This window comes from Hyla sarda, chromosome 5, assembly GCF_029499605.1.
Source record: "Hyla sarda isolate aHylSar1 chromosome 5, aHylSar1.hap1, whole genome shotgun sequence".
Classification (NCBI taxonomy): Eukaryota; Metazoa; Chordata; class Amphibia; order Anura; family Hylidae; genus Hyla; species Hyla sarda.
In genome coordinates, this window is record NC_079193.1 from 227292187 (window position 1) to 227318185 (window position 25999).

The window sequence follows — 25999 nt, forward strand, 5'->3', positions numbered from 1 at the left end:
GAGGGAGGGCGACCCTGATCGGGTGGGCGGCTCTAGCGGGGCAGAGCGGAGGAGTGACGTCTGTGACCAGATGACAAGGGGAGGAGAGACCCACGGATGGACGCCCACGTCTACCTGGAGACTCAATGTAAAAGTCAGACAAAACACCCCCAGTACGCTTTGTGAGAGCGTGAGGCTTGTGGAAAAGAGGAGCGGGACCCACCAGAGGGCCGGCGCAGGGCAGACACCATGTCACATGAGGCCTCAGCCACCACAAGGGGGACTTGAGTCAAGTCAGCCATATACAGGGATAGGAAGAAACCCAGGCTGAAGGGGCGGCCGAATCCACCGGAACGAACATCCGGGGAAGCTAGGGGTCTGGGGGAGCAGTGGAGCAGGCAGAGTCAGTGGGCATTTTAGGAATAATATGTCATACAGACAAAATAGAAGACTAGCAGTATAGTTGTCAGTTTAGGGAACAGAATAGCATCCCCTATGACAGTAAAAGTGTTAACCCCTGAGAGGGGCGTTCCCAGAGCAGGGGCACTGACCGACTGGCCCCCGCCACCTGGATAGCACGCACAGCGCTGATTGGAGGGCGATTCGCGCCTCCGGTAAGCTCTGGCGGCCCTGTGGGCGGAGCTATAGGGCCCCGGCCGCCGAGAAGAACCACAGTAATGGCGCCGCTCCTTGCCCCGAGCGCACATGTTGCCGCATATGTGCCGCGGGGAAGCGAGCGGGCGATACACATATCCCCGGCAGCTGTCTGCTGCCGAAAGTGAAAGTAAGACGGCGCTTCATGCGCCCGACAGTATCACATTCATCCACTCACACAACTGCATAATAAGTGCCTCCAGAGAGTTCCGACCCCTGGGGGGACGAAGCAGTAATGGCGCCCGCTCCTTGTTCCGAGCGCACATGTCAGCAGCATATGCGCTTGGGGGAAGTGAGCGGGCGGCATACAAGCCGGCAGCAGCTGCCGGAGAAAATGAAAGTAAGCCAGAGCTCCGTGCGCTCGGCCAGTAAAAGCACCGCGGCTGTCAGCCGCATTTAAGGCGCTGCGGCTACAGCCGCATAGTAAAACACACCTACAGTGTAATAAAAAGAAATCATGCCCCCAAAGATGCCACTGCTCGCCCCAGTACCAGCCAGCCCCATACACTGAAATGTGGGCCAAAAACTGAGGGTCTCCAGAGGTTGCAGGTCCTTGCACCTAAGGGAAAAAGGGAAATGTACTCACCTCAGTCAGAACAACTTACCTTATGGAGTCTTCTGTGAAGTCTTCAGTCAGCTTTTTGTCCCTGCATCGAGCCTAGCTACCATGCGCGAGCGAGGCGAGCAGGGAAATAGGGGGACCTGGACCCATGAGGTACCAACCCAGGTGCGGACCGTTGGAGAGGGGGGGTGAACAGCGCATATACGCAATGTCTGTGCCCCCTTACTCGCAATGGGGAAACATGGAACCGGAGTCCCTGAGTCCCCACCTGAAAACATGAAAGAAAAAGGAATGAAAAACTAACACGTCCCTATACTAGGAAAACAATAAATCAGAAGACCTGGTCTGGAGAATTCCAGACCATGTCCACCTCCTGCAAGACACTAAGCTAAAACTGATTAGCTCAGGGCCTGGAGGCAGGTATATCCTGCTGGGAGGAGCCGACTTTTATTGCCATAGTGTCACACCTCCTTGAGACAGCGGCATACACCCATGGTCTGTGTCCCCCAATGGAGCCGATAGAGAAAAGACCTTTTGTAATATGGTTTACATTTTTTTTTTTTTTTATAAGTAAAAGGAGATCTGCGGTGTTAGGGGATAAGTGTCTGATCACAATGGGAGGGATGTCGGAATGTTAAAATGCCCTGTGATCTCCTGTACGGGGCCCTGGTTCTGCCATGTCGGCGTTGCAGCATCCCGGCCTCTCCCATGGAGGTGGCCTGTCTTCTACCTCCGTGGCAATGCTGGGTCCCCATATGGCAGTAAAATCCCAGAATGACCAGTCACCGAGAGGAAGACAGAGGGGACCCAAGAAATGTCAACCCAAGCCACAAGGCGTGGTAGCCGAAGACATGACCAGGGCGCAGAAGGGCACCCACCCAAACACTGTGCAAATGACTTGAGAAAAGGGAGGAGTGACTTGCAACAGCAGAGACTGTCATGGAACCCCAGGGAGCCAAGGCAGCCCGAACAGAAGGGCCACCAGAGGAAGGCCTAGAGACGCTCTAAGCTGAAAGAGCGCTGGAGAGCAAGAGCAGAGAAAAACAGAGAGCCTTTACATCCAGAAGGAAGCACATGGACTGCCAGGATGGCTACAAAGCAAGACGTACCCAGACAGGGAGGGAGGGCAGCGCAAGGAGCTGGAGAAGCCAGGGTATGGACCTGGCAAGAACCGACAGAACCCCACCGAGAGGAAGAGGGGAGAAAACTGAAACTGCCCCAGCAGTACCAACACATGCCCAGGAGGGTGAATACAAAAACTAGGACAGCAACAGCTGGATGGCTGCAACCATGCCAATCTAGCAGAACTCAGTCAAAAAGAGGGAGCTTGAGGGCAGGAACAAAGAAACCCTCCAAGACCAGGAGGCCAAAGGACAATGGCTGCAAAAGCAAAAGGCAGGTACCATACAAGGAGCACAGTCTGATTAGGGGGGGTCCAATATAGAGGTAGCCGGAGGGCTTACCTTTGCTTCCCTGGTGTCTGTGGCTCTGTCATTGATAGAGCCTTGTCCAGCCAGGCTCTATCAATGGATTGCAGAGCACCCAGATTAATGGAGTCTAATAGAACTCTATTGATCTGTATGAGGAATCTAATGATTCCTCCTAAAAGTCTTATAAAGTGTGAAACAAAAAAGTTTTAATATAAGTTTAAAAGAAACACATTAACCCCTTCCATGTTAAAAGTTCAAATCATAAAAACATAAATATAAAATAAATTTATTTAGTATCGCTGCGTGCTTAAATTGTACAAACATAACATTATGTATTTCGTACGGTAAAAGACGTAAATGTAAAAAAAAAAACACACACACACACACACACTACCAAACCACAGAATTGCAATTTTTATAATATCCCAGAAAAAAAAAAAAAAGTTGAAAGCGATTAAAAAGTCAGATCAATACCAAAATGGTACCGATACAAAAAACTGATTATGTCACTAAAAAATATTAGCCCTCATACAGCCTGGTATGCGAAAAAAATAAAATAGAAAGCTACAGGGGTGAAAAATGGCAATATATATATATATATATATATATATATTTTTTTTTTTTTTTTTTTTTTTTTTTTTAAGTTCAAAATTTTTTTTTAATTAGTAAAACATGACTGAAACAATACAAATCTGGTATTGCTGTAGTCTGGCCAGCCTAAAGTATCAAAATAACATGTTAGCTCAACCACAAGGTAAATTGTGTAGAAAAGAAAACCACCAAATTTGCAAAATTATCTTTTACCATTTAAAATTTCACTTCAACAATTATAATTAATATATATTTTGGTTTGCAGAATAGGTTATTGAAAACTTTAAAAAGGTATCATTATAGTAGGTAGCTATGGCTATTATAGGGCAAGGTGGAAAAGGAGAAAATTGGTACGGACAAGTGGATCGTCATGAGGGACAAGTAGACTTTGCTCTGTTTTAGTCCCTTGGACAAGTAGTTTATTAAAATTTCCACACCCCTGTCTATGAATGGTGTAGAGGGTCCATTGTACATCAGTCAACTCACACACAGTTGAGTACCAGATAGTAGCTGCGGCAGATGGCAAGTCCTCCATTGGTGGTGGCCACGTCACAGAGAACCACCCATGAGGAGGCTACAGAGAGTCCATTACCCCCATAAGGGCACCTCTTCGGTCACTTCACACAGAAAGTGTGGCACCGGGACTGCAGTAGCGGAAGAGGCAGAATCTGTAAGGATAGTAGATGGTGAAGGGAACAGGCAGACCGCTGCCAGGCTGAATGTTACTCCCTGTGGGAGGGTAAGGGCAGTGTGGCAAGCAATGCTGGTTACTACACAATAGAAAAGCTCGCACTGAACAAAAAGTGCCATTATAAATAATAACATGAAATAATTTGTATATAAGTAGACAACTCTGGTTACTGTCCCGAAGACCACATCTGGCAAAACTGCATAGCTCAGCAAAAGTGAACAATGGGGAGAAAGGAAAGCAAAGGAACAGGGGCTAAAAGCACCTAGTGCGGACTCTAGGTCTGCAGCATATGTGAGCATAATGGTACAATGCACAAGGGCTTGTGTCACATTACTCTGACCAAAAGCTAAGCATTCCAATATGTGGGATGCACCGAATCAGCAGAACTGCCCTATCAGTCAAACGCTAGGGCGACGGAAGCAAGCTTTGAAAATCGCCCCCCATTCTGAAAAATCAAATCAATATATGGTTCTTGAATAGGGACTTATAGGATAGTAAATGATAGGAACTACACTTGATCTTAGCTAACGTGCTGAAAATCGACAAGAATGCCCTAAAAGGCATACTAGGAAGGTAGGGGGACCTGAAGGAAAAAAACTCCAAACTGCAAAACAGACAGGAGCAATAGGAAGGACCAAAGAAAAGACTTTGTATCTGTAATAACTACTTTAGACCACTAGAGGGTAGCCTCCCACTCTCAAAGAGAAAACAGTGCAGTATTCAGCCACTTTCCCCTCAGCCTGCCTAAAGTAAAATGATGAAGCTGGGGGCGAAATTCACAGAGCGCCTGCGGGCCGCCCCGTCAGCACGGATGGGCAAATGGCCACACGAATGGAGCGCTGGCCGCATGGAAAAATGAAGGTGCACTAGAAACTGTGCCGCTTCAGAGACCAGACTGGGACGGATGCATGCTGCGGCCGGTCTCGTTACCACTGATGCACTGCCCAGCCACGCTGGAGTGAAGGCCCTCTGCTCTGGCAAGGGAGGGTGTTGTACACTCCCATATATCTATAATTACTCTACAACTAGCCAGACAGGATCACGGAAGCCACACGGCGGAGCAGAGACCCGCTGCCGTAGACACCCCGGCGCAGCAGATAGACAGTCTCCGGTCAGCAGCTAAACATGCTGCCAGGACACTGAGGCTGGGCGATAAAACAAGTGCAGCAAGGGCTAGATTAACAGACCAGCAGACTGTCCCCTTCATGTGGTGCCAGAGGCCATGAGGGGACCGGCCCAGCACAGCTACGTGTAATGACGGATAAGGACCTGTGCACGATAAGAAGGGGGACCCCTGGGATGAGCACAAGGGAGATCGGGGGAGGGAGGTTTGAGAGGATGAAGTTCATACTCACCCACGGACTCCATCTTCCAATACTCTGCCAGAAGTCTTCAGTCAGCTAAGGCCACGGTGCATCACGCCAAGCTGCCATAGCAAGGCGAGCAGGGGCAAGTGGGGGGACCCAGACCCAGGGTGCTACCGCCAGGTGCTAACGGTTGGCAAGAAGGGGTTGACCAGCGCTCGGACCCCCGACGATCTACAGCTTATACCCTATCCTTTGGATAGGGGATAAGTTATGTTGTGCTGGGTACTCCTTTAAAGGGGTACTCCCCTGGAAAACATTTTATTTAAATCAACTGGTGCCAATGAACAGATTTGTAAATTACTTCTATTAAAAGAAAAAATCTTGATCCTTCCTGCACTTAGCTGCTGTATACTCCACAGGAAGTGCTTTTCTTTTTTAATTTCTTTTCTGTCTGACCACAGCGCTTTCTGCTGACACCTCTGTCCGTGTCAGGAACTGTCCAGAGTGTGAGAAAATATCCACAGCAAACCTATACTGCTCTGGACAGTTCCTAAAATGGACTGAGGTGTCAGCATAGGGCACCGTCGTCAGACAAACCGAAAATAACTTCGTGTAGAGCATACAGCAGCTGATAAGTACAGGAAAGATTAAGATTTTTCAATAGAAGTAACTTAAAAATCTGTTTAACTTTCTGGTACCAGTTGATTAAAATAAAATAAAAATATTTTCCAGGGGAGTACCCCTTTAATGCATTGTGGCAGAAGTCATTATAAAGAACTACATTCCTATAGCATTAGACTGTTCTAGTTTATGGCTGTAAAAGGAGCTGCTCTTTACTGCATTTTTCCATCAGGATCCAAGATGACAGCGCTACAGAAACAAACAATCCAAACAATCATGGAAAGTAAAGTAGCAGAAAACCATTACAGATGGTAAAACCTTGAACACATACAGTGTTAGGGTGGGCTCACACTACGTTTTCTCCCATACGGGAGCGCATACGGCAGGGGGGAGCTAAAACCTCGCGCTCCCGTATGCCTTCGTATGCGCTCCCGTATGTCATTCATTTCAATGAGCCGGCCGGAGTGAAACGTTCGGTCGGCTCATTTTTGCGCCGTATGCGCTTTCCCCCCGGACCTAAAACTGTGGTCAACCACGGTTTGAGGTCCAGTCGTAAAAGCGCATACGGCGCAAAAATGAGCCGACCGAACGTTTCACTCCGGCCGGCTCATTGAAATGAATGACATACGGGAGCGCATACGGTGACATACGGGAGCGCGAGGTTTTAGCTCCCCCCTGCCGTATGCGCTCCCGTATGGGAGAAAACGTAGTGTGAACCCAGCCTTAGCTGGTGACATACAACTGGGCCACAAGGATTAAAAAAAAAAAAAAAAAAATTATATATGCCCCCACGCACAGTCAGTGGATAAGCTGGAATCTGTCAGCTACTCTTATATTAAAGTAGACCTTCAGGATGGGAAAGTTCAAAAAAATTCTCTCATTTATCAGATAATGCACTTACCGATTGGCAACACTTTGTTAGAGGAAAATCGGTCCAGCTGTTCTGCCACAATTGGTGCCGAAAGATTCCAATACTACCGGGCTCATGAACGCCAACTCCCATGCACTTCAGATTCCTGCATTATGCTCAATACCCTCCTGCTCTGATGTAAATGCAGTGACACTACTGCGGCAGAAGTGCAAGAGGGGAGCAAGGTGTGCTCATCCAATCACGGCTGAGCCCTGATTTTCCGCCTCGGAAAATCTGCTGCGGACAGCTGAGAAGAGCCTGCCCACTTTCAAATAAGCAAATAAATCCGGTCGTGTGAACGTACCCTAAAAGTTCATATCACCCCCTTTTCCATATAAAAATATGTGAACATAATAAAAATACACATATCTGGTTTTGGCGCGTGCACAACTGACCGAACTATTAAAAAATAACATTTTACCACCTACTCCATGATGTTTTGGACATCGATATCCCCTGGGGCCCAGACTTTGCCTTATGCTCCAATCACATCGTAGACTTCCCTAGCCAATGTAGATCAATTGCATTTCACATCCTCACAGCTGCTCGTCTTCTTATTGCCTCCTCGTGGAAATCTAGGCACGCTCCGGACTTTGCCCAGTTACGTGCCAAGATAACTTACTCATGTGAAATGATGGGACTAATAGCCCGCAGGACTTTCTACAAATGTGGGACAAGTGGCTGCAGTATACTGCACGTAATCAACCGGCCGTTCAGTGAGGACATGCCCCATTACCGCCTTCCTTTACGATTTTTGCCTGGATGTGTTCCCCTGCTACAGTCCATGTCAATCAGTCACCTTATCTATTCTCCTTGGTTTTGACATTGTTCTCTATCATTTGACTACTGTACATGTTGGCATATGTGCCAAAGCACTTACTATTGAGGTTGTGCACCTTCTCCCTCCCCCCCCCTTCCCCTTGTTGGTACCCCGTCTGTATCTTCCCTTGCCCTTTCTCCCCTATCTGAGTTTTGCGGGCTGTTCCTTGGGGTTCTTTGTCTACATGCTATGCTATGCCTGTTTTGTACTTTTATACACTTTTAAAACTTGATAAAGTTTTAGAAAAAGAAAATATATATATTTCTTTATATCCCGTACGGTAAATGGCATAAATGTTAAAAAAAAAAAAAAAAAAAATACCAAATCATAGAATTGCTTTTTTATGTTTATAACATCATATCCCAGAAAAAAATGAAGTAAAAAAGTCTGATCAATGCCAAAATGGTACCGATACAAAGCACAGATTACGGCCCAAAAATGAGCCCTCATACAGCACAGTAAACAGAAAAATAAAAATATTACAGGGGACAGGGATTTTCTTAAAAAGTAGAAAAAAAATGAAAAAAAATGAAAAAAAATGTGGTATTGGTGTAATCATGCCGACGTAAAGTATCAAAATAATATGTAAATTTGACCACAAGGTGAATGGCGAAAAAAGAAAACCTCAAAATTTGCTTTTTTTTTTCAATTTCACCTCACAAATAATTTTTTTTTGTTTCAGAGCATAAGTTATGTAAAAATGAAAGGTGTCATTACAAAGTATTCACTGCCCCGCAAAAAACAAGCCTCATACGGGTCTGTAGATGGAAAAATAAGAGTTATGGCCGTTATAGGACAAGGAGGAAAAAATGAAAAGTGCAGAAACTAATAAAGACCTTATTTTCGTATTATTTTGGTTGAAATTATTTTATCTATCAGGACATGTGGATTTTCTTGAGGGACAAGTACCGTATATACTCAAGTATAAGCCGAGTTTTTCAGCATGATTTTTCGTGCTGAAAACACCCCCCTCGGCTTATACTCGAGTGAACTCTCCACCCGCAGTGGTCTTCAACCTGCGGACCTCCAGTGGTTTCAAAACTACAACTCCCAGCAATACCGGGCAGCCATCGGCTGTCCGGGCTTGCTGGGAGTTGTAGTTTTGAAACCTCCGGAGGTCCGCAGGTTGAAGACCACTGCGGCCTTCAACATCATCCAGCCCCCTCTCACCCCCTTTAGTTCTGTACAGTACTCTCCTCCGCTCGGCGCTGGTCCGGTGCTGCAGGACTGTCCGGTGAGTAGGTCGTCCGGTGGGATAGTGGTTCCGGGCTGCTATCTTCACCGGGGAGGCCTCTTCTAAGCGCTTCGGGCCCGGCCCCAGAATAGTCACGTTGCCTTGACAACGATGCAGAGGTACGTTCATTGCCAACGTACTTCTGCGTCATCGTCAAGGCAACGCCTCTATTCTGGGCCCGAAGCGCGGAGAAGAGGCGCCCCCAGTGAAGATAGCAGCCCGGAACCACTATCCCACCGGACGACCTACTCACCGGACAGCCCTGCAGCACCGGACCAGCGCAGAGCGGAGGAGAGTACTGTACAGAACTAAAGGGGGTGAGAGAGGGCTGGATGATGTCGAAGGCCGCAGTGGTCTTCAACCTGCGGACCTCCGGAGGTTTCAAAACTACAACTTCCAGCAAGCCCGGACAGCCGATGGCTGCCCGGGCTTGCTGGGAGTTGTAGTTTTGAAACCTCTGGAGGTCCGCAGGTTGAAGACCACTGAGGGTCGATGATGACAAGAGGATGATGAAGGGGGGGTGTGGGATGATGACAAGAGGATGATGAAGGGGGGTGGGGATGATGACAAGGGGATGATGAAGGGGGGTGGGGATGATGAAGGGGGGGTGGGATGATGATGAGGGTCTGGATGATGACAGGCGGTGATGATGAGGATGTTAATGACGGGCCTGGATGATGACAGGCGGTGATGATGAGGATGTTAATGACGGGCCTGGATGATGACAGGGGGGATGATGTATTTCCCACCCTAGGCTTATACTCGAGTCAATAACTTTTCCTGGGATTTTGGGTTGAAATTAGGGTTCTCGGCTTATACTCGGGTCGGCTTATACTCGAGTATATACGGTAGATTGTGTTTCGCTTTAGTCCCTTGGACAAGTAGTTTTTTGTTTTTTTTTTAGTTTCCACACTCTGCAGTGGCATTTATGAATCCTATTAGAGTGTCCGACAGCACATATTGATCATGTCCCGATACTTTTTTTTTTCCTTTTTTTTTTTTTTTTTTTTAAGACCGAGTACCGATACTTTAACTCAAGTACTCGCCGATACCAAGTACAAGTACTTCTATTTTAAAGCGCAACGGTCCTGACATTTTAGTCTATTAACTTGCACACAGCCTTTGTACTGTGTGCAGGTGTTGTGTACAGCAATTATTTTACCTCATATTTGCAGGATTTCGTGACGCTAAAAAGTGCTTTTAATCAAAGCCACTGACGGTCGGATAATGTAACATGCGTGCTGCTGTGTGTCATCCAGTGAGTGCTCGCTCCCGCCGCCGTCGTCGCCCTCAGCGCAGCGCAGGGCTAGGTGCAGAGAGCGCGGGAGCAAGCGCTCGCTGGATGACACGCAGCAGCGTGCACGTTACATTAGTTGAAGGGCGCATGCGCTGGGACCTGTATGTCAATCACACAGCGGTCCCAGCACTGAGATACAAAGTGGGCGTGTGGGTGGGCATGGCGGCGGAGGGGCATCGAGTACCTCGCACCATGCATATCTGACCGTCAGTGGCTTTGATTAAAAAGCATGCAAATATGAGGTAAAATACTGTACACAACACCTGCACACAGTAAAATGGCTCTGTGCAGGTTAATACACAAATTTCATGACAGTTGCACTTTAAAGGGAATCTGACACCAAGGTGACGCGGTTTCTGGCACTGTTTACCGTGCAGATATGTGGGTTCCTTGTTGTGTACAATGGAGGCCGCTGCTGTAGCATGAGCAAAGATTTATCTCTTCTCCATTGGACAGAACAGGGAATTTGCATTGCCATCGTCCGGAGCGATTGCGCTGATGTTCACATGGTGACCAGCTGTAGAAACCGGGTCACCTGCACTACCTACCTATAAATTCAAGTTAGTGCAGGTGACTGCTGCAAGATTGCCTTTAATAGTAGGTAGTAGCCCCTTGTAGGTAGTATAGATAGTTGCAGACATTGGTAGCATTAGGAGCAGCGCCCCCCCTTGTAGACAGTACCCCCTTGTAAACAGCTCCCCCCCCCCCCCCCGCACAAAATGTATCAAATGCTCTGTGACCATTTAATAAATGTGGTGCTCCTACACATTACCAGCACACACAAAAAGGTGTAGAAAAACGCTTCACTTACACCTACAATGATAAATGCCGGCCATTGAGTTGCTAAAACACCTGCAGCATCTAGTTACAGAGATGAAGCACAGGCCACAATTCCTGCAGATTGTCCACTTATGAGGAAAATAAGCACACAATCTGAAACAGGTGAATGTCAGGCATTGCTCCATGTGTCTACCATCTCTGGTAATGCTCTTATACTGCTGGCTTTAGTACTGATCTCATAACACCTGCTCTAATGCTGGGGACTCGAGCCTTTGACAGAGTGATGATCCCAAATATGACAGGTCATACTTATGACATCTGTGTGCTGCTCTCTCCGGTTCTCTTCCTCCAGTGAGGGAGATTTATCTAAACCTGTGCAGAGGAAAAGTTGACCAGTTGCCCATAGCAACCAGATCGCTTCTTTCATTTTGATATAGGCCTCAAAATTTAAAGAAGTGATCTGATTGGTTGCTATGGTCAATTTTTCCTTTGCTCTGCACAGGTTTTGATAAATCTCCCACAATGAGCTTAAAATCAGAGGAAGGCCAGTTATAGAAAGCAAGTGAGAGTCTTCTAAATATTCAGCAGTGAGGAACCATGACAGAGATGGGAAATGTGAAAGAAGTGATAAAAACTCAACTTCACATGTAGGTACCACACATAATTTCAGCTCCCACTGGTGGTAAAAGAGGCAACATTGTTGCTCTTAGGGATTCCCAATTACCTAGGAGTATCACTATAAGGGTATGTTCACACTGCGGAATTCCGCGAGCAGAGATTCCGTAAGGCGACCACCGAAAATACTTTAGCAGTAGGACCGTGGATCACTGTGCCGTCACCATTGACGGCTATGTAGTACTTGCGGAATTCCGCTCAAAGAATGAACATGTTCATTCTTCGCGCAGAACAATTTCAGAGGCGGAATTGTCCAACACTGAAATTCCATAGTGTGAACGGGTCTCGTGGACGACCCATTCACACTGATGGTACTTGTTCACTGAGCAGAATTCAACTCTGGGAATTCGACAGTGTGAACGTACCCTTAGTCTGCTGTGCTTTATCATCATACTGGTTGTAAACAACTGTATAGCAGCAGAACACACACAGAATAAATCTATCCTGTTTATAAGGTCTTTGTCCAAAATTAAGCAATAGAAGTGAAGGTTTTTTTTATTAGGGATCGAACAATATCTTTTTTAGGGCCGATACCGATAATCTGTGGACTTTAAGGCCGATAACTTATACCGATATTCTGGTATAAGTTATCGGCTATTTCATAACGCACACACACACACACACACAAAACCACACACACACACACACAAAACCACACACACAAAACCACACACACAAAACCACACACACACACACACACAAAACCACACACACAAAACCACACACACAAAACCACACACACAAAACCACACACACAAAACCACACACACACACACAAAACCACACACACACACACAAAACCACACACACACACACAAAACCACACACACCCCACAACACCACACCCACAACACCACACCCACACAACCACAACCACACAACCACAACCACACAACCACAACCACACAACCACAACCACACAACCACAACCACACACACAACCACACACACAACCACACACACAACCACACACACAACCACACACACAACCACACACACACCTTCTCTCCCCCTGCTGGTCCTTAGGCCAACCGCCGCCCCCCCACCCCGGCCAGAGACAGTCGTCGCCCCATTGCCTCCACCATCCCCGGTTTTATAATTACCTGTTCCGGGGGTCTGCGCCACTTCTGGCTCCAGCGGCGTCCTGAGCTGTCACTGTGGGCACCGACGGTGACGTCGCGTTGAGGAAGTCACTCGTAATTGCGCAGCGCAGGACGCAGCAGGAGCCCGAAGTAGCGCGGACCCCGGGAACAGGTAATTATAAAACCGGGGATGGGGAGGCAATGGGGCAGCGGCGGCGGTCTCTGGCTGGGGTGGTGCATTATCGAATTATCAGCAAGGTAATTGCCGATACCGATAACGTCCAAAATCGTGAATATCGGCCGATAATATTGGCCAAACCGATAATCGGTCGATCCCTAGTTTTTATTGGGACAAGCAAGCTCTGATCTTTTCGCTTCCATGACACAGAAAATGTATGCAAACCACTCTAATTTTAATACAAAGAACCCCTCATCCACATTCAGAATCCAAAAGGTAAACTAATCATTGCATGCTGTATTACGGAACAACGATATCAGAGCAAAGCATTTCCAACATACAGTAAATTATGTACATTAAGTAGCTATACATGGATCCCCAACACTGCTCTACAATGTACATGCCTAAAATGAACAGAATTAAAATACCAATGGCTAAATTGTTTTTTGTAGTCTACAATACACCATAAGCCTAAAACCTAGATAGGGACAAGGGGGAGATATATCATTGAGTTTACCCCTTTTTCTTGTGCAAAATTTGCGCAGTGACTCGTGGCATTTTTTGTGCATTTTTTTTATTGAATATATTCCGATCTTCTCTACATGCTTGTGTACCGTAAAATGCTTTACACACTAATTTACTAATTGCATTGCATTTTTAATTTAGATATTAAAACTTTACCAAATGCAAAAGATTTTGCACAAATATAGAATACCGAGGAGTACACGTACAAATGTGTCAGAAGGTAGAAACAGTCTTAAACAAACTATCAACAAGCTTGCGAACGGTTGATAAATTTTGCACAGACATGGCTTAAATGATTTCTACCTTACACCAATATTGATAAATCTCCCCCAAGGTGCACATACTACAAATCTACCATAGAACTTATACCATATATAACAAACAAAAAAAAAAATGTTTTTATTCGATGATTAAAAATAACATGCTATTAGGAGGCGACATATTTAAACCAGGCTTTTAACCACTTAAAGGGGTACTCCGGTGAAAACCTTTTTTCTTTTAAATCAACTCGTGGCAGAAAGTCAAACATATTTGTAAATTACTTCTATTAAAAAATCGTAATCCTTCCAGTACTTATTAGCTGCTGAATGCTACAGAGGAAATTATTTTCTTTTTGGAACACTGATGACATCACGAGCACAGTGCTCTCTGCTGACATCTCTGTCCATTTTAGCAACCATGCATAGCAGATGTATGCTAAGGGCAGCATGGTGGCTCAGTGGTTAGCACTGCTGCCTTGCAGTGCTGGGGACTTGGGTTCAAATCCCACTAAGGACAACAATAAATAATGCGTTATTATTATTATTATAATAACGTCAGCAGAGAGAACTGTGCTCGTGATGTCATCAGAGAGCATTCCAAAAAGAAAAGAATTTCCTCTGTAGTATTCAGCAGCTATTAAGTACAGGAAGGATTAAGATTTTTTAATGGAAGTAATTTACAAATATGTCTAACTGTCTGCCACCAGTTGATTTAAAAGAATAAGGTTTTCACCGGAGTACCCCTTTAAGGACCCAGGGAGACTGCTGGGATGACTGGGAAGACTGCTGATCTCTATCAGCAGGCATCCCGAGCAAATGCCCAGGGGGTCCTGGGAGTTGTAGTTGCGTACCTCCAGCTGTTGCATAACTACATCTCCCAGCATGCCCTTTGGCGATCAGTACATTCTGGGACTTGTTGACTTGTTTTGCAACAGCTGGAGGCACACTGGTTGGAAAAGACTGAGCTAGTTTCCCAACCAGTGTGCCTCCAGCTGTTTCAAAAGTACAACTCCCAGCATGCATGGTCTGTCAGTGCATGTTGAAAGCTGTAGTTTTGCAACAGCTGGAGATTTGTCCCCCATGTGAATGTACAGGGTACATTCACACGGGCAGGTTTACAGCGAGTTTCCTGCTTCAAGTTTGAGCTGCGGCAAGTTTTCCGCCGCTGCGCAAACTCCTAGCGAGAATCTCTCCTTAAACCCCCCCCCCCCCCCTCCTCTTGTGAATGTGCCACAAAATAAAGGGTAAAACACTAAATATACACCGCCTAACACTGTTCCCCCCCCCCTCCGCCCAATAAAAACGAAACCGTATCGTACAGCAGTGTTTCAAAACTGAGCCTCCAGCTGTAGGCACCCTGTTTGGGAATCACTGGCATAGAATACCCCTATGTCCACCCCTATGCAATGCCTAATTTAGTACTCAAATGCGCATATCACTCTCACTTCGGAGCCCTGTCGTATTTCAAGGAACAGTTTAGGGCCACATATAGGGTATTTCCGTATTCAGGGCTTTTTCTCCTTTTACCCATTATGAAAAGGAAGAGTTGGGGTTTACTCCAGCCTGTTAGTGTGTAAAAAAAAAAAAATTATATATATATATATAATAATTTTTACACTAACATGCTGGTATTGCCCCATACTTTTTATTTTCACAAGAGGTAAAAAGACAAAGAAAAAAAATTTGTAACACAAATTACGGAAATACCCCATATGTGGGCGTAAAGTGCTTTGCAGGCACACAACAAGGCTCAGGCGTGAGAGCGCATTATGTACATTTCAGGCCTTAATTGGTGGATGATTTTTACAGCGGTTCTGACAAACAAAAAATAAATAAAAAATACCCACTTGTGACCCCATTTTGGAAACTACACACCTGACGGAATGTGACAAGGGGTATAGTAACCTTAACAGGTGTTTGACAAATTTTCGTTAAAGTTGGATGAGAAAACAAAAACAAAAGAAATTATGTTAACTAAAATTCTGGTGTTACCCTTAATTTTTCCTTTTCACAAGGAAAAATAGGAAAAAAAGTCCCCCAAAATTTGTAACCCCATTGCTTCTGAGTAAGAACATACCCCATATGTGTGCTAAGCGGGCACACTACAATGCTCAGAAGAGAATGAGCGCCATTGGGCTTTTGGCGAGAAAAAGTGTCCGGAATTGAAGGCCACGTGTGTTTACAAAGCCCCCATAGTGCCAGAACAATGGACCCCCCCACGTGACCCCTCATGGAATGTTATAAGGGGTACAGTGAGCATTTACACCTCACAGGTGTCTGACAGATTTTTGGAACAGTGGTCCGTGAAAATGAAAAATTTAATTTTTCATTTGCTCAGCACACTGTTCCAAAGATCTGTCAAACGCCAGTGGAGTGTTAATACTTACTGCACCCCTTATTAAATTCTGTGAGGGGTGTAGGTTCCAAAATGGGGTCACATGTGGGGGGGGGTCCACTATTTTGGCACCATGGGGGCTTTGTAAACACACAAGGCCCCCGACTTCTATTCCAACCAAATTGGTGGCATTTTCTCCTGTTACCCCCTTGTAAAAATGTAAGATTTGGGGAAACACATTTTAGTGAAAAATTTTCTCTTCTCATTTACACATCCAACTTTAACGTAAAGCCGTCAAACACCTGTGGGGTGTTAAGGCTCACTGTACTCCTTGAAGGGGTAGTTTGCAAAATTGTATGCCATGTGGGGGATTTTTTGCTGTTCTGGCGCCATAGGGGCTTCCTAAATGTAACATGCCCCCCAAAAACCATTTCAGCATAACTTGCTTTCCAAAATCCAAATGTGACTCCTCTTCTGAGTATTGTAGTGCGCCCGCAGTGCACTATACATCCACACATGGGGTATTTCCATACTCAGAAGAGATGGGGTTACAAATTTTGGGGGACATTTTCTCCTATTACCCCTTGTAAAAATTGAAAATTTGGGGGGGGGGGAAAAAAACGCATTTTAGGGAAAAAAAATGTTTATTTACACATCCAACTTTAACGAAAAGTCATCAAACACCTGTGGGGTGTTAAGGCTCACTGGACCCCTTGCTACGTTCCCTGAGAGGTGCAGTTTCCAAAATAGTATGTCATGTGTTTTTTTTTTTGTTCTGGCACCATAGGGGCTTCCTAAAGGTGACATGCCCCCCAGAAACCATTTCAGAAAAACTAACTCTTCAAAATCCCAATGCCACTCCTTCCCTTCTGAGCCTTCTAGTGCACCCACAGAGCAGTTGACATCCACATAGGAGGTTTTTCCTTAATCGAGAAAAATTGGGTTACAAATTTTAGGCTGATTTACCTCCTTTTACCCCCTTATAAAAATTCAAAAACTGGGTCTACAAGAACATGAGAGTGTAAAAAAATGAAGATTTTGAATTTTCTCCTTCACTTTGCGACTATTCCTGTGAAACACCTAAAGGGTTAACACACTTACTGAATGTCATTTTGAATACTTTGAGGGGTGCAGTTTTTTATAATGGGGTATTTCTAATATGAAGGCCCTTCAAATCTACTTAAAAAAAACAACTTTGAAGCCCACTGATGTCTTCCAAAAGTAAAAACACGTCAACTTTATGATGCAAATATAAAGTAGACATATTGTAGATGTGAATTAGGGATCGACCGATATAGTTTTTTTTTAGGGCCGATACCCATAATCGGTGGAGGTTAGGGCCGATAGCTTATACCGATATTCCGGTATAAATTATCGGCTATTTATCCCCCCGCGACACCGCTGCAGATCATTGATTTAAAGCGGGCGCTTTAAATCAATTAACTGCAGTGGCTTTTGCGGTGCCATAGACCGCCGCCGCCACCCGCTTCTCTCCCCCTGCCTGTCCGGGAGTCCTGAGTCCTAGCACCGCTCCGCGCCCCCTACTGCACCGCCCAGGCCCCATTGCTTCCCCCATCCCCGGTTTTGTAATTACCTGTTCCCGGGGCCCACTCTACATCTGGCTCCGGTGGCGTCCTCCTGAGCTGTCACTGTGCGCACTGACTGTGACGTCACTCGTCATTGTGCACAGCGTACCGCATGACGCAGCAGGAGCCAGAAGTAGCGTAGACACCGGGAACAGGTAATTATAAAACCGGGGATGGGGGAGGCAATGGGGCCGGTGCGGTGCGGTGGGGCATCATTGGCAAGATAATTGCCGATAATGCCCAAAATCATTATTATCGGCCGATAATATTGGCCAAACCGATAATCGGTCGGTCCCTAATATGAATCAATATATAATTTATCTGTAATGTCTATTTTCCTTACAAGCAGAGTGTTACAAAGTTAAAAAAAAAAAATATGCAACATTTTCAAGTTTTTCATTTTTTTTTTTTTTTTTTTACATTTTTCATCAAGAAATTATGAAAGTATTGACGAAATTTTACCACTAACAAAATAAAATATGTCACGAAAAACATTCTCTGAATCAGAATGAAAAGTGAAAGCATCAGTGGTCAGATGTGCAAAAAATGGCCGGGTCCTTAAGGGGTTAATGTAAACAATTTATTTTAAGATTGTGGATTTTCTTTTATGACGAAATTGCAATATTTGAGTTTTCACACTATTACAGCAGTCAAAATCTTACACTTCCTGTTCTTTGTCCCTCATTTGAAAGCTTTGCTGTATAGATTGGGACAGAATGGGTAGTGTTATCTTATTATAAAGAAACTTATTTTAATAGGGTGGATATCTTCAAGAGCCGCATCACTTCACTAAAGCGAGTGGAATACAGACTTGATGTCATGCGTCGTGTCCAAATAACAGTTACCCTTTAAAGGATGTACTATTTAAGCACAGCTTTTTGAGTTTTCGTGCGTTTGTTGGGTATTTTGAAAATTGCAGCCTTTTTTGCTTAATAATCAGTGCATTAACAACGTAACATGGGTCTTAATCCTTACCCATCAGTGTAATATACAGACTAGCTACCAGACACAAATAACCAACTTGCTCAAACTATTCACCTTGGAATATTCGCTTACAATAGTCACCCTAGGATATTTGGTTACACTGAGTTGACAGTATTTATATAGAGCTATTGTTTTAACAATATTTATACTTCATTGGTACCTTTAGGAAACAATGTTGCTTCTGTTTTGATTTTATTGTTGTAGTATATTGATTCTTAGGCTGCATTCACATCACGATTTCTCCAATCTCTCCATCCGACCTGAGTACACGATTTTTATAACTTAAAATCGTATGCACTTTTCAAGTCATCCCCCCTATTACCCTCACTCACATTTCCCTCTTTTGAGGTCCACACCCTCAGGCTCTTCCGCCCATTGTCTCTCAGAGTGGCGGTCATCTATCGTCCTCATGGTTCTCCCCAAATGTTCCTGGATCATTTTGCAACCTGGCTCCCTCACTTTCTTTCCTCAGAAACACCTACACTCATCATGGGTGATTTTAATATCCCCATCGATACCCCAATCTCCTCTTCTGCCTCTCGGCTTCTGTCTCTAACCTCCTCCTTTGCCCTTTCACAGCTTACTGACTCTCCCACACACAAGGATGGGAATAGTGCTGGGCGATATGACCAAAAATGAGTATCACGGTATTTTTCTAAAGTATCACGTTATTTCACTATTTTTTTTACATTGAGACTTGCATTGAGGTGGCGGAGGTTTAGCGGAACTAAATGGGCTTTTGGAACTAAATGATCTGAACACTGACTGGGGCAGTGGAGTACCCTTTTAAATAGATGTAACAAACAACCCTACAGCCTCCAGCTGTTGCAAAACTACAACTCCCAGCATGTTGGACTATATAGTAGTGTATAGTATAGGTCTGTGTTTCCCCAACTAGGGGTGCCTCCAGCTGTTGCAAAACTACTACTCCCAGCATGCCCGGACAGCCGTTGGCTGTCCGGGCATGCTGGGAGTTGTGGTTTTGCAACAGCTGGAGGGCCTACTGTAGGTATAGTATATTATACAGACCCCTGTCCATCCCAGAACCCTGACTCACCTTTCCAGTTGCTGCAGGGACCGTCCGGGGAGGGTGGTCCGGGCCATCCATCCTTCCTGTAGTGTCCGACGGCATTCCCGGTGGAGGGTGAACCGGTACGGGCTGTCCTTCTCCGCGGTCCTCTTCTCCACTACAAGCAGGCTCCGGCCTAGTAACGCTGCATAGACGACGCTGTGCAGTGATGTCCGTGTGCAGCGACGCACCTGACGTCACGGCGTCTATGCAGCATACTAGGCCGGAGCCTGCACGGAGTGGAGAAGAGGACCCCCGGAGAAGAAGGACAGCCAGGACCGGTTCACCCTCCACCCGGAATGCCGCCAGACACTACAGGAAGGATGGATGGCCCGGACCACCCCCATTACGGGTAAGTTTAATTTTTTTTATTGACTCGGAGGGTGGGGGAGGGGCCCGACTGGAATAGCGGTATGGGCAAAAATCCATACCGTGGGAGAAAAAAAAAATAAAAAAATGTATCCGGTTCATACCGGTATACCGCCCAGCACTAGATGGGAATACACTGGACTTGATCTTCTCTAGACTTTGCTCTGTCTCTAAATTCACTAATTCTCCTTTTGAGCTCTCTGACCACAACCTTCTCTCTTTATCAGTAACTCCTATCCTCTTCCAGACACTCCAACCTTGTACACTTACAGAAACCTGCGTGCCATAAACACCAGTCAATTTATAGACATTCTACAATCTTCATTATAACCAATCTCTTCTCTCTCTCGCCCTAATCTAGCAGCCAAACATTACCGTGACACTCTAAAGTCTACCCTGGATCAAATGGCACCCCCTAAAACACGAACCTCCCGACACAGACGGCAGCAACCCTGGCACACGCTAACATCCCGCTTTCTCAGGCGATGCTCTAGGTGTGCTGAACGTCTGTGGAGGAAAACTAAGACTTCTTCAGACTATCTGCACTATAAATTCATGCTTAAATCCTATTACTCCGCTCTTCATCTCGCCAAACAAACATATTTTACCTCCCTCATCTCCTCTCTGTCTAACAACCCAAAACGCCTTTTTCACACGTTCAACTCTCTCCTTCGGCCTAAAGTACAGACCCCAATCACTGATCTCTGTGCTGAAGACCTGACCAAATACTTCAAAACTAAAATCGATGACATTCGTGATGAAATCCTCTCCCTGTCCCCTAAAAGTTCTGATCCAATTCCCAGCCACGTCTCCTCCTCTTCACTCAGTTTTTGAGCCTGTAACGGAGGATGAGGTTTCCAGGCTCCTCTCCTCCGCCCGCCCCACTACCTGCTCTAGTGACCCCATGCCTTCACACCTCATCCAGTCTCTCTCTCCTGCTATCAGCTGTCACCTAACTAAAATCTTTAACCTCTCCCTCTCTTCTGGGTTTTTTGCCTCCTCCTTCAAACACTATCATAACCCAACTATTGAAAAAAAAAAAACCATCTCTGGACCCGTCCTGTGCAGCCAACTATCGACCCATCTCAAATCTCCCCTTTATCTCCAAACTCCTGGAATGCTTGGTCTACTCCCGCCTTATCCGCTATCTCTCCAAGATTTCTGTCCTTGACCCCTTACAGTCTGGTTTCCGCTCCCTTCACTCCAGAGAAACGTCCCTAACCAAAGTCACTAACGATCTTCTGACGGCCAAATCAAATGGCAATTTCTCTTTACTGATTCTCTTGGACCTGTCTGCGGCTTTTGACACTTTGGATCACCAACTCCTCCTCAGTAATCTCCACTCCATCGGTCTCAAGGACTCTGCTCTCGCCTGGTTTTCCTCCCATCTCTCTGGCCGCTCCTTTAGAGTCTTGTTTACTGGCTCTACTTCTCCTCTTCCCCTTGCTGTCGGGGTTCCCCAGGGATCGGTCCTGGGTCCTCTACTCTTTTCACTCTACACATCCCCCATTGGAAAAACAATCAGTAGATTTGGTTTCCGGTACCACCTCTATGCTGATGACACCCAACTCTATACCTCTTCCTCCAACATCACTCCTGCACTCCTACAGAATACCAGTGACCGTCTCTCTGCTGTCTCAGAGATCATGTCCTCTTTATATCTGAAACTAAAATCTTACTAAAATAGAACTTCTTGTCTTGTCTCCATCAACTGATACTGTACCTAACCCTGACATTTCCATCTCGGTATGTGGTACTACCATAACTCCCGGGCAGCAGGCTCGCTGTCTTGGAGTTATACTTGACTCTGATCTGTCTTTCACTCCCCATATTCAGTCTCTTTCACGTTCTTGTCACCTGCATCTCAAGAATCCGCCCGTTTCTCACTACTGAAACTGCTAAAACTCTCATTATTGCTTTGATTCACTCCCGCCTCGACTACTGTAACTCTTTACTAATAGGCCTTCCTTTGGAGAAACTCTCTCCTCTCCAGTCCATCCTTAATGCCGCAGCCAGACTCATCTTCCTCTCCAGCTGCTACACCGACGCCTCCTCCCTGTGCCAGTCACTACACTGGTTACCAATTCAGTCCAGAATACAGTACAAAATCCTCAACCTCACACACAAAGCTCTCCACAATGCTGCACCTCCCTACATATCCTCTCTCATCTCTGTCTACCATCCTACACGTTCTCTTCGATCTGCTAATGATCTCACACGAACATCTTCTATAATCCGAACTTCTCACTCCCGTCTCCAAGACTTCACTCGTGCTGCACCGGTTCTCTGGAATGCTATCCCTAAATCCCTCAGACTCAACAACAACATCAGTAGTTTCAAATATGGCCTAAAAACACATCTCTTCAGACAGGCCTATAACATTCTCTAATTGGCCCCAACATATCCCCACACCTCTTGTTTGAATAGTTATTGTGACATTTTATGTCTGATACTTGTCTTTGCTTGCACCCCATAATTGTAAGCGCTACAGAATCTGTAGGCGCTACATAAATAAAATAAATATAAAGTCGGATCCATTGTCCTCCATAAAAATAAAAAAAAAATAAAAAATAAAAAAATCGGATCCATTACACACATCCGATTTGATCCCCAATTTCAGACCCGAACAAAAGTCGTGTGAAATCGGATGCGGATCATATCGGATGTGTGTAATGGATCCGATTTTTTAATGGAAGTCAATGGATCAGACTTTATATACGATTTCATACGATTTTAAGTTATAAAAATCGTTTACTCAGGTCGGATGGAGAAATCGTGATGTGAATGCAGCCTTACATACAAATAAAGCAGCGCAGGCGGGTAACATGATTTGGTGGGGTGGGGGGGGGGGAAATACCGTTCTATACCGTGGAACCACCATAAGTTACAAAAAAAACGTGATACACATTTTTGGTCATACCGCCCAGCTCTACTAGTCAGTTTCCCTTTAAGTTTGCTCAGGGTGGGTGTATCGTAAACATTGGCCCAGTTTTATCAAATTCTGTAAGAGAAAAACGAAGTGATTTTCCCACAGCAACCAATCACAGCTCAGCTTTGACTTTACCAGAGCTCGTTAGCTGAGCTGTGATTGGTTGCTGTGGGGAAATCATTTTTTCCTCACATAGTTTGATACATCTGGGCCATGGTCTTACACAATTTACATAACTCCTATTAATGGGAGATGTGTAAATGGTATAGGGCCGAAAGTACTATAAACAGCGTAGCTATAAGGTAAAGAGTGCCATATCGGCTGTTTTCAGCTTCCTGCCACCCTCTGATTGCCCTTAACAGGCCAGAAAACCATATATTGGCTTTGTGGGCAAACTCCTTTAAAAGGAGAACCCCAGAATACAAAAATTGTCCCCCATACTGCTGGCAGTAAAAAACAAATAGATACATACCTTCCTTCGCTGCCCCAGTGCCTCTGGTAACCCACTCTGGTCTCCGCCGCGATCCACTTCCTGGTTGCCGGTGGTCGGCAAGTCATACTGCACTCAGCCAATCAACGGCCGCAGCGAAGTCCCGACTCGGCCGGCAATAGGCTGAGCGGCAGTGCGAGAACGCTTCAAGACACAAAATTCTTCACTACACCGGCACCTGCGGCCGGGGCCGAAAACGTCACACTGCCGCTCAGCCTATTTGCTGAGTGCAGTATGACTCGCTGACCACCGGGAAGAGGATGGCGGCAGAGACCGGAGTGGGTTACCAGAGGAGTGAAGGAAGGTAAGTATCTATTTTTTTTTTTTACTGCTGGCCGTATGGATGATAATTTTTTTTATTCTGGAGTTCTCCTTTAAAGTGCTCCTGTAAGTTACAACAAAAAAATATATAAAAATCTACAGAGAAAAGTTTTGATTAGTCAGCCCTGCTTCACAGTATGGCCCCATAGACTTATAATGGGGCCGCAGAATGGAGAACTCTAAGGCTATGTTCACATGTCAGAATGTCCGCACATGGACAGACTGCAGGAATGACATGCCGCTGCTTGGATCACTTGGGAATGCACAGTTTCATAGAAAGCAAGGCATTCTGTGTGGAGTCCACATAAAAGAATAGACATCTCTGTATTTCTTCTGCAGACACCAGAATTTCGAATTTCAACACCAGGCAATTCTGGCACAGAAATTCTGCTATGTGAACAGTGCAGCAGAATCCCATTGAACTCAAAAGAGACTATGCTGCTGCAGAATATCTGAGCATAATTCTGCACAGAAATTCTGGAGCGCTACCATGTGCTTCTCCCCACTCGTTATATTAATCGTGATAATCTCAGCACAGAGACCCCAATCGCAGACTTTGACATTTCTGTCTAGAACAGTGGTCTTCAAGCTGTGCACCTCCAGTTGTTGCAAAACCACAACTCCCAGCATGACCAGACAAGCAAAGTTCACAGATTGAAGACCATTGCTCTATTGCACCGTTTCCCAACCAGGGTGCCTCCAGATGTTGCAAAACCAACTCCCAGCATGCCTGGACAGCCTTTGGCTGTCCAGGCATGCTGGGAGTTGTAGTTTTGCAACATCTGGAGGCACCCTGGTTGGGAAACACTGCTCTATAGGCACAGGCCCACTTCCCCTAACCTTGTTATTTTTGTGAAATGGGGAAAGCAAAGTGACAAGCAATAATAATGATGTCCATGAGAGTATTATACAGCACAACCATTATAAGAGATCTCCAGTGGAGGGAGGACACCGTGATGTCAGTGACAGGACCCTGGGAACACATGGATCCCCCTCACACACATGGATGCCCCCCACACACATGGATCCCCTCACACACATGGATCCCCTCACACACATGGATCCCCTCACACACACATGGCCGCGCTGCTGCCCACACTGACCTGCTGTTGGCCCTGCTGCCGGCTTTTGCTGTACGGGGTCCTCCCGGAACTGAGGTGATATCTCCGGGTTCGGATCTTTCCTCCAGTGCCCGCTCCTCCTCCACCTCCCGCTGCCGCCATCCGGCTGACTCCTCCTCGGGTCACTGTGGCCCGAGGATTCCGTGCGACTACTACCCTCGAAGGATTAGCAGTAATAGAAGTCCTGGCTGTCGTCTCTAGTCTAGGCCCGATAGCGCGGGCCGGAAATGACTCGACTGGGGGGGAGGCGAACACTTAGCTGAGTTCCCGGTAGGTGTGCGGCTAGTCTCCAGGCCTCCGCTCCTCACACTGCCCGCCTGTGCCTCACTGCGCTTGCCCGCGTAATCGACGATTCGAAGACGTAATAATGCAATACAACGAGAACGCGAGGAGCTTGTCGGGAAATGTAGTTCTGGGGCGTTGCGAGGGACGAATACTGATGCAGGAAAGCAGAGGACGTGATGACGTAGTATAGATAGAGAAGCGTCATAGCCGTCGCATCTTCATATTGGTAGCTGTGAGAGGCGGGAACGGAGGCCTCGGCAGCGTGCCCGTGTTACGCAATTCATATTCCCTGAGAGTCCTGAGAACACCACGTTCTATCGTTATGAGGCCTCCGGTGACATACGTGTGCGTCTAGGCTCCGTGGCGCTTGTTAGGCTATTTTTAGTTGGTATTTTTTGAGGTTTTGGCATTTTGTGTTTTAGAATGTTAATTTTGATTGCATCATTCTGGGCTACCTATGACATGTTTCAAAATCGTCCTATGACAGCAAAACAACCAGTCGGTTAAAGAGAACCTGTCTCTCTGTTTACCCCATGTAACTAGTGGCACAGCATTATATAGGGCAGTGGTCTCCAACCTGTGGACCTCATGTACCCCATGTAACCGGTGGCACAACATTATATAGGGCAGTGGTCTCCAACCTGTGGACCTCATGTACCCCATGTATCCAGTGGCACAACATTATATAGGGCAGTGGTCTCCAACCTGTGGACCTCATGTAACTAGTGGCACAACATTATATAGGGCAGTGGTCTCCAACCTGTGGACCTCATGTACCCCATGTAACCGTTGGCACAACATTATATAGGGCAGTGGTCTCCAACCTATGGACCACATGTACCCCATGTAACCGTTGGCACAACATTTTATAGGGCAGTGGTCTCCAACCTGTGGACCTCATGTACCCCATGTAT

General features: G+C 45.9%; 1 protein-coding gene and 1 non-coding gene across 4 annotated transcripts in view; both read right to left on the reverse strand.

Annotated features, from left to right (window-relative positions):
- The window catches only part of NUP153 (nucleoporin 153), a 109952-nt gene extending 84555 nt beyond the window's left edge, over window positions 1-25397 (reverse strand). Inside the window, exon 1 of one of the 3 annotated variants that reach the window (XM_056521236.1) lies at window positions 24783-25397. In XM_056521236.1, coding sequence (XP_056377211.1) covers window positions 24783-24902 — 120 coding nt within the window. In that variant the 5' untranslated portion in view covers window positions 24903-25397. The remainder of the gene's footprint in view (window positions 1-24782) is intronic. The other 2 variants (XM_056521235.1, XM_056521234.1) reach the window with 2 other exon arrangements.
- Window positions 4270-4451, reverse strand: LOC130274698 (U2 spliceosomal RNA). Its single transcript, XR_008844436.1, has one exon. It is a non-coding gene; the product is annotated as a U2 spliceosomal RNA (small nuclear RNA).
- Window positions 25398-25999: the final 602 nt, after the last annotated feature.